Source organism: Setaria italica, chromosome IX (genome assembly GCF_000263155.2).
Source record: "Setaria italica strain Yugu1 chromosome IX, Setaria_italica_v2.0, whole genome shotgun sequence".
Classification (NCBI taxonomy): domain Eukaryota; kingdom Viridiplantae; phylum Streptophyta; class Magnoliopsida; order Poales; family Poaceae; genus Setaria; species Setaria italica.
The window spans coordinates 45,951,835-45,969,324 of NC_028458.1; the positions used below are offsets into that span (position 1 = coordinate 45,951,835).

General features: G+C 42.2%; 2 protein-coding genes across 3 annotated transcripts; one reads left to right on the forward strand and one right to left on the reverse strand.

Moving 5' to 3' along the window:
• Positions 1-260: 260 nt before the first annotated feature.
• On the forward strand, positions 261-2,948 carry LOC101773096 (probable F-box protein At2g36090). 2 transcript variants are annotated; one of them, XM_014805750.2, is made up of 2 exons: positions 261-608; positions 1,736-2,948. In XM_014805750.2, exon 2 carries the CDS (start codon positions 1,784-1,786, stop codon positions 2,909-2,911), a length of 1,128 nt encoding a protein of 375 aa, XP_014661236.1. In that variant the 5' UTR covers positions 261-608; positions 1,736-1,783; the 3' UTR covers positions 2,912-2,948. The 2 variants fall into 2 exon arrangements, with proteins under 2 accessions (XP_014661236.1, XP_014661235.1); XM_014805749.2 differs by having other exon boundaries at positions 262-491.
• Positions 2,949-3,489: 541 nt separating this feature from the next.
• LOC101773506 (villin-2) lies at positions 3,490-13,560 on the reverse strand. The gene is made up of 24 exons (XM_004984266.2): positions 13,365-13,560; positions 12,401-12,543; positions 12,184-12,283; positions 12,029-12,097; positions 11,713-11,949; positions 11,442-11,619; positions 11,224-11,356; positions 10,261-10,420; positions 10,026-10,182; positions 9,849-9,952; positions 9,584-9,742; positions 9,204-9,272; positions 9,060-9,128; positions 8,778-8,915; positions 8,195-8,323; positions 6,964-7,114; positions 6,824-6,834; positions 6,598-6,738; positions 6,390-6,515; positions 5,787-5,843; positions 5,603-5,701; positions 5,310-5,535; positions 4,747-4,946; positions 3,490-3,998 (listed from the first exon to the last, which is right to left on the reverse strand). Exons 2-24 carry the CDS (start codon positions 12,454-12,456, stop codon positions 3,885-3,887), a joined length of 2,883 nt encoding a protein of 960 aa, XP_004984323.1. The 5' UTR covers positions 12,457-12,543; positions 13,365-13,560; the 3' UTR covers positions 3,490-3,884.
• Between the last annotated feature and the right edge of the window lie 3,930 nt (positions 13,561-17,490).

Consider the following 17,490-nt stretch of genomic DNA (forward strand, 5'->3'; position numbering starts at 1 on the left):
TGCAGGTGTTTTGAAATTTTTTTTTACTAGTTTTAGTTCACGGAACACGGTTACAGAAAGAAGATAACCACATACGGACATATAGTAGTAGTATTGCAAGGAAAAAATATCAAGGGGACAGACAGCGTAACGTAGAGCATCGGCATCGGCCAACTGTGCGCCGGGCGGGCCGGCGCTGGTTCTCCCTTCCTGGACCGGGTCTTCCTGGACGCCTGCACTACGGAGGCGTGTGTCCTGTCCACAGCCACAGTGCAGCGCAGGCGGCAGGCCGGCCGTCGCGTACTCGCGTGGCTCGGTGGTACGTACGCCTACCTACGCTTATCCGGCGACGTTACCCACGATGCGAGGCCGAGACAGCTTGGCTGCTGGCTGCTGGGACCTGGTCCTCGCGTGTCCTGCTCTGGCTGCTCTACTAACCCTGACGCCACCTCGTGCGGTTGTGCTGCTCAAGAGTCAGTCGTCTCCACCGGATCCGCCTGATGAGTCTTGAGGTGAGCATGCCTCTCTCGTCTTCCTGCTCCCCCTCCTGAAGAAGAAGTTGTGATTTCTCGATCTCCTACCTGATTCGATGCTTCTTGTACTACCGTTGAATCCGGGGCATGGCCGTGGTAAGCTCGGGCCCATCTGGTTAGGACCCATCCGTTGCTTCTTGTAGATTGATTCTTTTCTCCCTCTGAATGAGATTAGAATATTACATTTGGTTCCTCCTTGACCTGTAGTATATGGTAGATCTGTGGGTTGTTTGCTGTGGGTTCTGATGTAGTTTTCAGCCCATGATTTCTTCTCTCACGAGTAGCAAGCCGTCCTCTGAATTAATGGCCACAACTTGATACGACTGTTCGTTGTTTGCTTCCCGTGCTCGCCCAAAAGACTGATAGGTTGCTTATAACGTAGGTTAGGTCCTGTTTGGTTACTCTTGCCAAAGTTGAGCAGCTAAAATTTGCTAAACTTTAGTTGCTAAACTTTAGCAAAAGCTGTTTGATACTCTTGCTAAAAGGCATTTAATGAGCTGTAAAAAGATCTATCTACCCTTATTAAAGGTGCGTAGGAGGGGGGAGATAAGCAATAAATGAGGGGTATAGGTTGTCCAGCCCACCTTTTAGCAAGTTTTAGCAACCAAAAACTTGCTAAAGTGCTAAACTTTAGCAACTCAACTTTAGCAAGTTTTAGCGAGGGTGTTTGGCAGTTTAGCAGCTAAAAGTTGCTAAACTTTAGCAACTAAAGTTTAGCAAGGTGGAACCAAACACCCCCTTATTCTCCTTTAATTAAGCACCTTTTCAGTTGTTTAGTGGAGCAATGAAGTGACTACATCATTCTTGTCTCTTGAACCGAAAAATATTGATTTAATTGATTGATGTGCAATAGCGGTGGAGAAAGAGTTATTTTTTTATTCTTGGATGCGAATCGAAGTGCAAGTTCTAGGGCTATCCCATCCATAACTTTGTAAACTTGGAACTGGAGATCTTAGTTTCACTACTGCAAGTTTTGATTTTTACCGCATCACTTAAGTTTTGCTAATGCTATAATGTTTTCCCCATTTTCTTGGGAATTGGGACTCCAAGAAATGTAACCAACGGTACTAATTTTCAGCAACATACCATATGTTTTGTTTACAAAACAACATTTCACTAAATCAGATTTTGACATGCTGGATGACATTAAAGATTCATTGATGTATATTTCAATTGGCATGCTGCGATATAACTGACTATTGCCCTATTTTCTTATGCAACAGCTGATTAGGTATCATCACTTTTAGCGGCAACGAAAAGAAGCTGTGATCATGGCATCACTGAGTGCCGACCTTTTCTATGATATACTCAAGCGTCTCGATGCTGCAGCTCTGGCAAGAGCAGGCTGTGCTTGTGCTGACTTCCGTGCCATATCAAATGATGAGGACTTGTGGGAGAATGCTTGCACATCTCTGTGGCCATCAACAAGACGAGATGATGTTAGGAGCTTGATTGTTTCTGTTGGTGGATTCAGGAAGTTCTATGCCGATTGTTTCACTCTTATACTGAACAAAGATGTTCCTGTAGTTCAGACAAATGAAACTAATCCCTTTGCAGAGGAATGGGCTGAGTCTGACTATTACTATGATGACATGGATGAGCTTGAAAACTCCCTGCCTTCAGACTTTGTATCTCTAATCGATGTATGGTATAAAGACCATGCACTCTACTCGAAGGTCATATGGGGAATTCCGAACTCAGACGGTGCCAATGGATGGTTCTATAACTGCCCATTCCGGGTAGACTTGTTTCATCACTCAGCTGAAAACAACGAGAACAATAATGGAGAGGTATTCCTATCAACCATCAGTGACTTACCATCGGTGCCCTCAATGGAGCAAGAAAGGAAAGATGGAAAACTTTGGAGGGAGCTAAATGATGGTATAAAGTTGAGTTGGATCATTGTCAACAGAAAGATGAAGCGTGCAGTGAACCTGACAAGTTGGCACCCACTGGGTGGGCAGAGGCACTGGCCAACTGATACCGATTTTGTTCTACGGTTTGGATCTGTCCTTCCAGCAAAGGAGGTCCTGCCGTGCCAGGTAGCAGAATGCATCCTGCTGATGAAATTCCGCATGATAAGCATGGGGAGTGAGGAATCTGGGGAATCTTCCACCCTTGCATTGACGGAACTGAGTATGCAGATCGAAGACATGGGTGGCGTTCATCTCAACGGGCGCTGCAGCCTCCTCCTCCTCAAGGAGGCACTGAGCTGCCATCGGAGCAGGAATTACGATGAGGTGCTGGAGTCTTGCAATTTGTATCTGAAGGCACAGAGCGAGCTGAAAGAAGAGAAGATACGCAGTGAATACCGGTTCGACACACTCTGTATTGTCAGTGGCATTACAATATTTGGTGCTATCTGCACCATGTGCTATAGAAGGTTTGAGAACTTTTAACTTAATAAGGGTAGTTGCAGAGTTGCTGAATCCTACATACATACAACATTCTGTGTAGCGTGATTTCAGAAATGTTGTAATGCATGCTTGCATGCTTGAGAGCTGTAAACAGTACCTGTTGGTTAGTTATTCACCTTTAGATCTTTCAGGGGGGAAATAACCTCATTTATGAAAATGGAAAATAATGAAAATTTCCTTGTAGCAATATTCAGTTACTACTACTATACTGACAATTGATTCAGAAACTACAATAGATAGCAGGAACTGTAGCTCTCTTTTTTTAAGGGCAAAGGAAGTTTTATCATCACCATACATATATTCATACGTAAAAAATATACAACATTTTGACTGCTATTGCATTATGTTAGATTAAAGAGCTGCAACTCTATGAGTAATGTGACACTTTTCAGGTGACCTTTCTAGATTATAAAACCCCTATGCTGCTTATCCAACTGTGACAATTAAAAATCATAGCAATATCTGCCTTTTAAGATAGAACTGTCTTAGCATATAGATCCTTGATGTGCCATGAGCACAGCTGCACTGCTCAGCGGTTAAGATGGTTAGACCAGTAGAGCAGCACCAGACCAACAGAGGCTTAAGTCTTAACGAAAATATGTTCCATACACATTGGTGCCAATGCATCATTACCTTAACAAAATCTCACTAGTAATGCCATTTTGCACCAATTCGAAAAACAAAAAGGAAACACGTGAACGGGCAACACCCGAAACGAGCTCAGAATAATGGAGGGGCCCATGGACCTATATAATGCACCCAAACCATGTGCAAATAAAAAGAGTACCCTATACACCTCATAAAAACAGGATAAGAGAGAGCTGCTAGTGATCATCCTTGGAGCATGATGAGAATGCTGGACATCGTGGGCGCTCTTGTGAAAAAACAAAGGGGTAGGAGTGTGCAACTCTGTAGTCTGTAGAATGGAAGGGCTTTATTCAGGGCCAGCCGTGTTTCAGAAAAGATCGGCTTTCTTTTTCTGCAATTCTTGCTTCCACCTTGGCTGCTCGTAGAATTCCTCCTTAGTCATACCAAATACGGTCTGGAATTCGCTTTCCGATAAATATGTCTGCAGGATCAAAATGAAGTTAGCCTTGGAAATTGATTAAAACTTGAGGGGCAGTAAATGTAGAAGAGGCTGCCATCAATTGCAATACATATTCCAATGAGAAACTATAACTATTCAAAAGCATCATCAATTTAGGTGCATATCTGGAAAAAGCCCCAGCTTTGTACTTCAATGAGAAACATGCACTGCTTCTGTTCCACAGAACTGCTGATTGTGCTACTCAGTGCTTATCATTACTAAGAGCATCACTATCTTGGCAAGTATATATAAATCGGCATGAACTGAAAGGATAGAAGGGTTCGATTTTCTGGAGGTCTAAAAACAAGAATTTGGCTGTGATTATGTTCAGGCCTTGTCGCCTTGACCTTACTATTGTTCTTCCTTTCTAGTTCAGTTCATTTATTTTCCCAATGACCTTCTATACTTCATGTTCTTCCTAACTAGCAGCAATTGCGGCAAAACACCTAAAATCCTAACTGGTATTTTCCAAATTATAAGTCTGAGAAATTAGTAACCAGCAGTTAACTGTGGGAAATAAGACCTTGAAGCAGAGTTCATAATGAATTACTAAAGCAAAGAAATTCTACTAGCATGTCTTATGGGACGAGGAAACAGGATCCGATAAATAAAAAATCTCAAGTAAAATGCCCAAAAAACTCCTTTATAATTAAGACAAATACTCGACCCTTTCACAAGGAAATGAGGTAACAAAGCAGAAGAACATTTTTAAGATGCAGAAGCTACAAACCTCTCTGCGCTTGTAGTCTATCCCACTAACAGGGTCAGTGGACTTTGATATCAAGCGTTCATAGCTAAAGGTTGTCTGGCCTCCATTTTCATTAGCAGTTTGTTCCTGTGAGACATCAGGCTCTGTTCGGGCATATTCTGGGGCATCAGGTTCTGTTTCTGATTGAGGAGTAGCAGGAGCTAATTCAGTCTTCTCAGCATCTGCATCGAGTGAAGGTGTCAACCTTTGGTATCAAGCCAAAAGGGGAGGAAAAGAATGTAACTACAGAATTCTCCTGACTTCATCTACTTCTTGTAGTTACTCAGCGAATCATGCTCATTATTGATAAGTAAAACGCAAAGAAACACATATAGTACACTTCAACAGATTCCAGATCTCTTTTTACTCTTCCAGAGCAAACCAAAAAGGGCACGGCTTTGAATATTTCTAAAAAAATGGTGCAGAGAGCTAAATATATCCAATATATAATTATTGGAGTTGCTGGTGGTACAGGAATAATATCAGTGGGATCTTGAGACATGTTTCTAGTTGTATTATCTTCCTAAAAGTGCCAGAACATTTACCTGCTGTTGGGGATGGCCTACTGTGGGGGCTATGAGATCCCTCAGCAGTCAAAACATTGGACAGTGCTGCAACAGCAGCGGCTCTTTGAGACCCTTGTCCTGAATGAGACTGTGGCTGTGTGCTGCTGGATTTTGACGATGGGTTAAGGGCGGAGGACAAGGCAGCCATTGCTGATGCACGCTGAGTATGTCCGCCGTCACCTGAGCTTGTGGGCCTCTCATCCGACTGAAAAAAACACAGTATTGAGTGGTTAGCGGATAAGAAAAATTGGAAAGGAAATTATTAGCAATACCTGTTTTCCTTGGGAAGATGGATTCAGTGCAGATGAAAGAGCTGCCAGTGCTGATGCCCTTTGAGTTGGCCCACCATCACCTGAGCTCTTAGGTCCACCCTGCAAGCAATTAAAAATGGCTTGAATAAAAAAAAAGAAAACATTATGACTCGCTTAGTAAATTGAAAAAGAAACATGGACTTACCTCTGAACGCACTCCAAAAAGAACTGAAAGTTTCTTCTCAAACGAATTCCCATGAATCTGTTTCAAGGATGAAATCTTTTATGACACAGCATAACAAGTGCAAGTAAAGAAAACACTATGGCCAGAAAATATAGCGTATTTAACAGGAAAGTCCATTTTATTCCCCAACAAATATTCAAGTAATGATGGTAATGCCACTAAATATCCTTTGTGTAGGTGCACAGTTTATTTCATATAGATAAAGATATATGTTCTCTATTCTCTTTCTGCTACTTTCGACTTTGAAATGTCAACATAACCCTGCCCAGCCTCCCCAAGCCACAGAAATTACTTATATTGTGCAGTACAGATCAACCTCAATTAGTCAAAAGATAAATATGGAAGGCAATGGTATTCATAAATTCATCTACATCAAGCTGAGCCCAAAGGTATTCTTTACTATAAACATGGGAAAGCTTTCTGCTTATACAAGTTCAAGTTCCCATTAAGTAAATGTAAAACCTTCAAAATATCCTATCATATCAATGATAAATATAACAAAATTAGAAGGGAAAGCTGGAAAGGTAAATTTTAAAATACAGAAGTAAATATCTAAGAGCATACCACAGATCGTGTGTTATCCCAGGAGAAGTATGTCCTGAAGAAGCAAGGTTCATTCCCTTCAATGACTTTATATAGAGGCACATCAGGAGAAATACCTTCAAAGGCCACTGCATGTTCTACGTATTTCTGGGAGGGAAGCAGTCATTGATAGGAGTTGGACGATAGTCAAAAAATTTTAAAACGGAAAGGTTAACACTTGATGTTGCACCTGGCCAATGTCAAATGCTTTCTGTTTCTCTTTTGTATCCACACACTGACCCATCCAAACAAAAACCTCGGAGTGTGTATCAAGTATCATTGTGTCTTCTGTCAACAAATCATCTTGTGAAAAATTGTAAACTTCAGTAACCTGCATAAAGGTAAGCTTTCAGAATTTAAAAAATCAAGATTGCTGGAACATGATAAATTTGGATCAAATAGATACAGCAACAAACCTCCAGCTTCCCTGATAAATGGTGAAGATGTTATTGTAATGAAGCCAAAAGTTAAAAATTAGAGTCAGTATAGAGCATAACAAGCAGAACGTGATAGCAATAGGAGAAAATGTGGACATAAGGGTTTGACTACTACCAACCATTCCTAAGAGAGAAGGTGTACAAATGAGGCTCTCTGATAGCAACATCAGCTGCAACATTTTTGCTTGTATAACTCTGCTTTCCACCAATAGCAGACCAGAAAGCAGAGCTCTCAGTTCCCTCCTTGCAATGTTTGACAGCAACACCAGGCTGTAAGATTAGGGGTACAGATAATCATAGTGAGCAATAGTGGCCAGGATAAGGAAATATAAATTACTTTCAGTGATGTGACAGTGTTGAAGTTGTCACGTATGCGACAAGATATTACCACATGAAATCAGAATAAGTTTTAGAATGATAACAACGAAAAATGGATACTCACTCATAAGCAATTGTGAATAACAATCATAATTCAAATATACTATTTATTTCGCACATAAGCAGCGGGTTTATATCATGTAAATACTATTCCTAAAAAGGAGAAAACAAGCAGTAGAAAATGTTAACTATGTATCATATCTTAATGTTTTACTGCTTTTAGCTCATGTATACAGACCTCAACCCTGATCTAGGCTGAATGCATATTGCAAAACCAAAATTTCCGTATAGTTGGTAACTTCACATGGAAATATGCATTCAACAGAGTAGAGGTTTCTATTTATCATTGACAAATTGCATCCAGAAAATATGCTTTAAATTCTAATCAACAATTAGCACATTCAAAGTTTGTGAATCAATAATTAACCTTAAATAGTTTGTGGTGAAACCACTATTTGTGGATACAACTATTACCTGGCAGTAAGGTGAACTTTTATGCTAATTCCTAAAGGTGATCTTGGTAGCAGCTTTCAACAAAATCATGGTTGAGATTTGCTTTGTTGCAAACAGGTTCACCACTGACTCTTAGCAAAACTTTCTAATAAAGAAGGAACATGGTACTTCAAAGAAACTTGAAAAATATATTCTAATAAGTTGTAAAAAAGATTTTTTTTTTCCTTAGTGACAAGAGAAGTACCACTTCCACTACAAAATTTCTTCATTCAAAATTCAAAAACTTTTACCATTGTTATATATTAAATTTCTAAGACTTGTCTCATGAAAGCAGTATTAGTAGTAGTAGATGTAGATTTACATCCAAGGTATTCTGATATCACAATTGATTTATTTTTGGTAATGCATACTTAAAAAAATATGGAAATATCAAAGTCATAAACGGTGAAGAACAAGCACATTTGAACAGAGGGTACAATGAAAAATAGGAATATCAAAATTTGTTTGATTGCTCCTTACCTTCAAAAACTCAGCAACTTTAATAGCCCATTGTTGTTGTTCAAAAGAACTTGAGTTGCCAATCCATGCAAACATCAAGTTTTTGGATTGCAAAATGAAACAATCCGTGGAACTCAAGGATGTTGGGACCTAGAAATAGAAAGTAGGAATAACAATAAGTTCAAGGGAGCTACAGTTTGTCTTCTTATAGTTCTTTAGTTCAGGTTTGTAGTAGCTATACAACCAAGGATAAAGCTGCCTTTCCAACTTGCCAAGAAGAACATTGTAAAAACAATGAGAATGCTAGTATGCAGGACCAATATGAGAAGAATATATAGCAATTCCATCAAGTATATTTCAATATAGTTTTCAAAAAAAAGTATATTTCAATGCTTCAGTAACAGAAAGTGATTGAAGTATATTTGCCCACTTCTAGCCCATGCTACAGGCCTAATGGAAGCTAGGCATGAAGGATAGCACTGAAGTATTATTGCCTACTTTTCCTCATTAGCTTAAGCTTTTAGGATGGGTAGGTGAATGGAAGTCAACAAAAAGTTTAATCCCATTTCAATATCTTTATAAGAACAGGTAGAGGTAATAATACCGCATCGACTTGAAGTGTCTTATTGTTATGAACTGATGTTCCAGAAACTCGAATGAGAGCAACACCATCAACGCAATATGTTTCATCAGTCAGACCCTTTTCTTCAACAAATTTCTTGTAACCAGAGCTAATGCCACCCTGCATTATTTGCCAAATACTTTTATCTGATAATTTTTAAATGACATTACAAATCATTCTTCAGCTCAATAGACTGCTCCATTAGTTCCTTGCGGAGCAGCACCATTTGTTACTAAGTATGGCATAGTCATAGTGAGATCGTACCTTAAGAATAACCATTGGCTGGAAAAGAGCAACAAATTGTGGTGGCTCTTTTCCTTGATAAACACGACCCTACAATAATAAAACCAAGAAATGAAACTCCTCCATATGAAATATTGTCACATCATCAAAATATGAGTACCATACCAGGACAGGTCTTCCTTTCAGCGAATTCCAAAGGGTACTAGCTAATTGAAAAGCCATATCTTGATCTTCCTATGTCAAAAGAACAAAGGGTTAAGTTCATACATTACAGCATAGTCATATAAATATTGAGTCCATCATGAACCCTTATAGTACATATAAAGTACTATTACAATATGTAAGGGATAACCATAAACAAACTTGCACAAGAATAGCTTCTATTTGGACGTGAGAAGAATTCATGAATAGTAATTTAAAAAATTAACAAGAAGGATTTAGTTAACAATGTGATTGTGGTGCACAAAATAATAAAAATGCATTCAAACATAGGGGGAAGATGCAAAGCAAGAAATACTGGTGCGCCATATGGAAACGATAATTACCCGAACACTATGTTTCCCAATCCAATAAGTTAGATAAAACTCTTCTTTTTTGTCACCAGAATGATATGTGTAAAGAACAACATAACAGTCTCCACTGTAGAATTTTCCTAGTTCCTCCTTTGGAAGAGCAGTCTTTGCACTGCCATTAATACACCAAACCTGAAATATGCAGAGACTGTTCTTACGGTTCCATTTCCATAAATGTGTTACCTATTGTACTTGATAAGAAAATACAACTTATAAAGTATGAAGCAATCAGCTAAACCTCAAGCTTTCCACCACCCTCTAGCAAAGGAGGAACTTCATCATTTACTGGCGCGCTACTTTTTGAGATTCCTTTGACATCGACACCTTTCTGCTTCAGTAGCGCTAGATAAAAATATATATGCTATTAATAATGACGAAAGATCAATTTTAAGATACCAATAAATAAATATAGTACCTGTAACTTTCCCCCGGCCTTCGTCCGTGCTGGCATTCCCTGCCATGTTACTTACTGGCCATGACTCAAACTTAGACTTGAATGTATGATTCTCATAGCCTTGAATCACTTGAGTTATTCTTGTTGTCTTTGGCCTATTTTCTTTTATAATGAATTTCTACAGGAGGTAATCTTTCAATAAGGATACATTTTTTAACAAGGCAGCAAACCCAGAAAGGTGGGTTCAAGGTTTTACCTCAACTGACGCACTGGCAGTTTTCCTGTCCTCCACTTGTGTTACCCGGCCAACCCACACAAACAGTTCAGCCCCACAGTCAAGTAAAAAGCATTTAGTGTTCTCCAGAATTGATTTTGTAAGAACAGTGTCTTCTAACTTCAATTGGCCGTTATTGATACTGCAAACATACAATTAACAGTACGGATTAAAACGGTTGGATTAATAAAAATAAGATGAATAATTGAAGAATAGTAAGGCAAATATACACAGGGCCATCAGACCTAAAGATAAAGTAATAGGCTTTATGAACCAAGTGAAGTCTTCAATTATGCTGAGCAACTTAGTATGGTAAAGTTGTGAAAACATCTTAATGGACCTATATAAAGCACTAGCAAACCGGCAAACTTCTGTACTGAATTGTTGAAAAGAATTCATTTGTGATTATGAAAGGAAATTATGTAGAAGTAAGCTGTAAATTCAGCAGAACATAATATATCTTACTAATTTTGATCCTAGCATCGAAATGTTCACCAGAAAGTTACAAGCAGTGACTGAACAAACCAAATACATTTTTTAACAATTCTCTTTGGGTTTCATATCCATAAGAATGGTCTGGTTTTACATTGGATTGCCAAACCTATCAGTACCCTCCTCCTTTACATGAGCATGGGAATTATAAAAATAGATTCACACACTTTCAGTTCACAGAAGTCATTATACGTGATGTTAAGTAATTTGTATAAGCCCCATCCCAACCATCCAACGCACAACTCAGTCCAGTGATCTCTTGCTGCCGACATTCATTGGGAGTCGTGTAAGCAATGCATTAGGCAAAATTCGACTCAGATATTCGATTGTCCTTCTTAAGTGTCACCATAAAAACATTTACATTTGGTACTCTTTCTTCTTCATAGAATGACACGCAGCTCCCTTTCATGTTCAGGGAAAAAAACTAACTTTGCATTCATAAAAGGTACATACCTGTAAAGCTTTGGTGGCGTAGTTTCAAGAACAATATCGTCATCACATACAGCCTTTTTCCCTATTGGTGCAAAACCTCCAAAAAGGACCCAGAATTCACCAGAATCTGATTCTGCTTGCAATTTCCCATCATCTATTATTAAGAAAAGAGGTACAAGTCAAGTGTGTGGACTTGCTGAGGTTTGGCATGTATGAAATTTATGTGATTCTTGTCTCACCAACAATTGCAACAGCACATACTCCGTCATGGTATTTCTCCTTTAAATGTTGAATCACTTCCAAAGCTTTGGCTCTTTCTTGAATATTGGAGTTTGCACCGTTGAATTGATATATTTTCTTGTCAGTATCCAAGATAAAGACATCATCATGGTTCAATGATGAACGAGAAAAGGGGACCTGAATAAAGAATCCATTTAGTTGTAAATATCACAAGTTGACTTAAATAGTTTATTAAAGATATATGAAGCAAAGAGGTGGAACACAATGCACCTCTTTAACTCTGATAGCTCTCTTCCCTTTGCAAATGTACAGCCGTGTTTCAAACTTGTCCTCTTCTGGCTTTTTAAACCCAGAAGCAAATCCTCCCTCCATCGGTATGATGCATGGCTTAAAGTATGACAGGAATTTATCAGATTCATAGCCTTGTGGTTCCCTGTGCTGTACTGCGCGACCCCCAAGCATGGTGTCAAGCTCGACTGTCTTGATTGCTGCAGTTCCAGCTTCATCCTGCATAACATCAATTCAAGAAGTGGGCATGGAATGCCATTTGTAACATAGAAATTCTGAGGGGTTATAGAAAAGCTACCTGGCTAGAATCTTTTCCAATCCAGAAGTGGATGTCAAAAAGATAAGCACCTCCTTTGTTACAACTCGTCTAAAAAATGGACAGATGCATTAAAAACTTGTTTGTGAAGAGAAACATAAATATGCCACTTAAAAAGGAAGGGAAATAAAAATTACCTGTAGAACTATATATGAATCTCCACAGTAGAATTTACCATAGTCTGATTTTGGTAAAGGAACTGGCTTAAAATCTTCAATCCTCCATATTTCTGTCCCTCTGTATTTAAGTTAAGGGGCATACAAAATAAAGAGAACAGAGAAGTCTTGCTTGGAAAGAGAAAAAAAAGGCTAAAATCAACTGGAAACTTTTTTCAGGACATGTAAGTAAGGATACGGTTTATGGCCAGCTCCTTGAAATGCAGGATCAAGCACCACTTTTGCATTTGACATTGTGCAGAAATCTTATAGAAGTTATTTGAAGACTACAGAGAGGCTCCCACCATCAAACAAGACCACAGAACACTAGAAACTCATGAACTGCAAAAGTGCATAGGATGAAATTAGAAACCATTAGGAACAATGGGATCCAGAACTTTTAGATACAGAGAACCTTACAAAGTCATGTTTGCAAACAGATTTGTTTTCAGTACAGAAATCAAAACATATACCTAATTGGCCTTTTTTTCCCATCTTCTGATTAATATTTTACTCTTGGGCAAACATGGTGTGTCCAGTTAGATAGGCTTTCTTAATTATATTAAAAAAATAAGATTATGATGTAAGGTTGAGAGATATCCCAGTGCTTCTGTAGGGCAGACCGGATGACATGCAGCAAAACTTATCCAAGCTATGAACGAGCAAATTAGAGGTCGTGTACTGATTTCACAGTGTTAGATACTCAGATCTGAAAGCATGTGATGCGTAGAGGGGATGCCTTTCCGGTAACACAATCGGTGCACAGTGGCTCGGTCAGTGAGAAATGGTGGATTTCATGTAAGAATAGCAATCACAGCACTCTGCATTTCGATCGTGTTCCGTCGATGGCAACACGCTAAGGGCAGATCAACACGCCCATACCACTCAGCATGCATGGTATGGGCGTGTTGTGTGTGCGCAGGGACGCAACGCTAGGCATGAATGCAGCTACCGCCGTGCCGTGGAGCAGAGACACGTTAAATACACGTGCGAGATGTGTAGCCGGTGGCGGACAATTAATAACGCACGCCATGAACCTGGCTGACGAGCGAGTGACGACGGGAACGGAGAAAATTAAGGAACATCCGATACGCCGTCGACCGCGGCCTGAAATCGTGGAAAAACAGAGAACAACCCAACACCCGTGTCCGTGGGAGCGGTACCTGGGCGAAGAGCTGGGAGCTCGATCAGATCGCCGATGAGGAAGATCGAGGAGCCGGCCGGAGAGGGAGGTGGCAGGCGACGCTAGCTGCGGAAGAGAGGAAGCGAGGGCGTATCGCTGGCTGTCTCCGGACCGAGTTGGGATGGAATGGAATGGGAGGGATGGGGTCATGGGTGTTACGCGACGCCGCGCACTTTGCGCCTGCCCGGTTTTAGAATGGCCCCTATTTATACGCGGCAGGGGAGGACGGGTGGCCGCCGGTGGGACTATGGGAAGGGGCGCCGGGGCCGCGGGCGAGCTTGTACTCTTCTCGGTATGGTCTCTGGGAGAGAGGAGGAAGTCCGCCCAACTCGTAGGAGAAATGTCACGTGCCACCAGATGCCAACGGAATTCGACGTACTGTGAACGCTGCAAGCCCAGCGCACACGGTGGCACAGATGATGTTTTGTTCTTGCATTATTGCCTGACCGCCGCTTCCACTAAAAATAGCACACTGGCTCGGCCTCCGAGCTCGATCCTGCTGAGCCTCAGCATGCCGACGACGAAATACGAGAACACGCCGAATCGTTTCAAAACCTTGAACCAGGCCAACGAATCACGGATCAGCCTGCCGATTGCTTGATGATGCATAACAAGGCCGGCATAGCTCTCGGGTCTCGGCTCAGCTGCGCGCGCGTGGGACGACGGCCGGGCGACGCCAGCCGTGTCCGGGGACCGTGGACGTAACCGTACACCCTGAACCCTGAGCACCGGAGCAATCGCTAGAGCTTGATCGGCCAGCGGTGACTCCGTGACTGTACACAAGATTCTCTTCTAGCGCCGCATGATGATGATCAGACCGGCGGCGGCCATCAGGGGCCCAGCGGGTTCGCACGGCATGATCCCAGGCGCGCGATAATTGCGAGCTTTCGGTCGGTCGGGGCACCCATCAGGCGGCATCTGGAATCTGCAGGCGGCGTACGGGTTCACGCACGGGCGCCAGCTGATGGATGCCCACATGCCACCGGCGATCCGTGGTGACACGGCAGGCTGGGTCACTCGTGTGGGTGGACCGCAAGGCCGTTGGTGAAGAAAGGGGAAATCAGAGGGCCGTTCATGGCGGAGGACCCGAGTGTAGCCGCCGGCGAAGGTGTCGGCCTGGCCGGTTGAATTCAGCAACGCCATGCGTACGTGTCTGAGTTCTTGCGCCCCCACTGTACTCGGTGGAAGCCTCCTTTGCCGTCCTTGTGATGGCTGTGAGCAGTCCATGCGTTGGCGCCAGTGCCCTTGCCGAGGCATCCGAATCAACGTCGTTGCCGCCGTCCAAACGGGGCGCCAGAGGTGCTCGCGAGCGCTCGTCGGCGGTATTGAAAGTCGTGCCGCGGAACATCGGACCTCAACGCGTCGTGGAGGAGAACGGCAGTCGAGCGTGGGAGAGGGCAAGGGCTTTCGGCCTCGTGGGAGCGTGGGAGCATCGGTACTCCCAGTGGTGGAATGGTTGTCATGGGCTCATGGCCCTCGGGCTCTCGGTGCGGATCACGCCCGTCGCCCGGGGAGGACGGTAAATCAGAGTGGCTTTTTTCGAACTGGCCCTTTCAGAAAATAATTTTTACAAATAGAGCCCCGATAGAACTATTTCCAAAAATGGACAAAAACTCGATGTGCTGTCTGTTAACGTCGAGGTACCACAAACTCACGCCAACTATTTCCACCCACGTCAACGCCATCGTGGGTTGCCTGAGCCCGTAGCTCGGTGTGGTGAGGCTTAACGCCGACTTGCCTTACCGTGGCGTCCCACAACGTAATGCCGAGCTGCCTTACCGTGGCATTCCACATCCTAACACCAAGATCTTAGCCTTAGGAAGCAACAATTGAACATGCTTTTGATGTCTTATGTAGCCGCTCAATGCAAAGAAGATATTGGACTCTAAAACTTACTTTTGCTCGAATTGTCAAGGTATTAGCTGCTAGCCTGCTAAGTGCCTTTAATTTATCGAGAATGAACAAAGTCTACAAATTGTGGCCGAAGGAAAACTAGTAAGATGTGAAGAATTTTTTTTTAAAAAGGCAAAGCTAGTAGCTGACTAGATGGATTAACATATATATGAACTCCACAAAATCAACACCTCACAAACGTGAATGTTGAATCTGAACGGATTGAAACTTCATACAAGCCAAACATTCACCCATCTACATAGCAAGAACTCATCATCACTTTTCAGTACATTCAGAAATTCAACACACGATCGGATGCAAGCAAGTGTTTTTATTGCTTCATGCACACCGCGATGTGGAAACAGAAGTCAAAGAAATAATTCAGAATTCAATACATCTCATGAACGGAATCACACAAACAAAACTACACACGGAGCTCACTACGATGTCGGGCTTAGCTATGTCGACGCCGGCCTTGATGTCGCCTAGCTGGTCAGTGCGCAGTAGTTGTCTAACCCACCTTGTGTGCCCAGTTCACCACAGGAGGCAGCCAGGCCATCGTCGACTGTAGATTCTCGATTCCAAATACTCTGCATCGTGCGCAGTTGAGCCATCATGAGAACCTGCACCACCGAGCCTGCTCCATGACTCCATCGCCTTCGCTCTGGTTGTGTTCATGCTGTAGCACAGTTGGACAGGATCAGCTTGAACATAATCCCACAGTGTGTGTTCCATTTTGAACATTTGGCCATCGACATATTAAGAAATTTGGATTTAACATCCTGAAAGCACCTCCTGGCAGGACTCTTGTAAGGCCCGAGTTACTGATAAGGTTCTAATAAGATAGCAGCAACATTGCCAAACCTACGAGTAGACAACTTTTGTAAGGTAAGGAATCTTTGATGTCAATAAAAAAATAAACATGGTTCACATCATAGAGACGTTGTTCACATAGCAGATAAATTATATAAGCCAACAGAAATGCCAAGTTTGCCAACACAAATGAGCAACAAGCTTAATCGGCGTCAGCAGAAGTGATGCAAGTTTTTGTTTAGAATTCCGGGGACAGAACCCCAGCTTGATTGCATCGCAAGGAACGTGAAGCGTCCCACGCAAGTAGAGACTAAATATGATACAAATATCAGGTTCAGAAGATTGATAACACATTTATTCAACAGATGGTTCATAAACCGTACAACTCCCGAGGGAGTGGCGCAAAAGCCACGCCGAAACGATAAGTAATAAACAACAGCAGCGAACCAAGCTACTGTCAAGAGTCAGCACTCGAGACTGCACGGCATCGGAAGCATTCTGCAAAGGCCAACACCACATGCAGCGTTGGGTGCAGAAGCAACCTCCTACTCGAAATCCTCGGCGATGAAGTCCGGGTCTTCCTCACAAGCAACAAAATAAGGGTGAGTACAAAAGTACTCAACAAGTCCAACCCCATCCACGGAGAGAGATACAATCAAAAATATGCACAGGATATATCAATGATAAGGCTAAGGTTTATTTGCAATAAAGTTAGATTTTCAACACATGCAAGGGTTCATTTTCAAGAGGGTTTTTGCAAAGCATTTCTTTTAGTAACCGAATCATTAAGTGGGGTTGATCCTACATAAAATATCGAAGTTTTAATGCTACTGGACTCCCTGTCCGCAGTAGCTCACGGCACAACTGCCGGACACTTCCAAAATTCAACACACGTCATGAAAATCATCCATCTCCAAGCACTAGTTATGTGACCAAACCATAACTCGTCCAATGCCATGGGCACGGCTACCCGGATAGGTTTTAACTCTGCAGAGGTTGTACACTTTACCCACAAGTAGGGTACCGCAGCACAATCACCTTAGTGCCGGTGCAGATCCTATCAAAGCCATTACCCACCTTAGCTAAGACTAACTAGCCAACACGGAAGCAACCAAGGGGTTAATGACCTACCAACGAGGTCTTAACCGGGACCTAAGTCACAAAGATCTTACTCCTTCTCCATGGTCTCCCGTTGCTCACCAGCTCTCCTGATGACTAACAGACTAGCTAGTGGGATTTATGCTAAGCCGTTGCCGCATACAACGGTCGAGTGGTTGCATGATGGTTGGGTTAGGCAAGATAACACATCAACTCAGTCATTAATTTGTGACAAGATGGATATCTCCCAACCTTGCTCAACCACCAAGGTATGAGCCCAACTTATTGGCATATCACACATG

What these genes read in the sequence shown, in the direction of transcription:
- LOC101773096 (XM_014805750.2), top strand. Translation starts at nt 1,784, where the DNA reads ATGGCATCACTGAGTGCCGACCTTTTCTATGATATACTCAAGCGTCTC.
- LOC101773506 (XM_004984266.2), bottom strand. Translation starts at nt 12,456, where the DNA reads ATGTCAAATGCAAAAGTGGTGCTTGATCCTGCATTTCAAGGAGCTGGC. An exon ending in AGGCCGGGGGAAAGTTACAG is followed by an intron (nt 9,953 to 10,025) that starts GTACTATATTTA and finishes ATTTTTATCTAG; the next exon opens with CGCTACTGAAGCAGAAAGGT. An exon ending in AGGGTGGTGGAAAGCTTGAG is followed by an intron (nt 9,743 to 9,848) that starts GTTTAGCTGATT and finishes TGCATATTTCAG; the next exon opens with GTTTGGTGTATTAATGGCAG.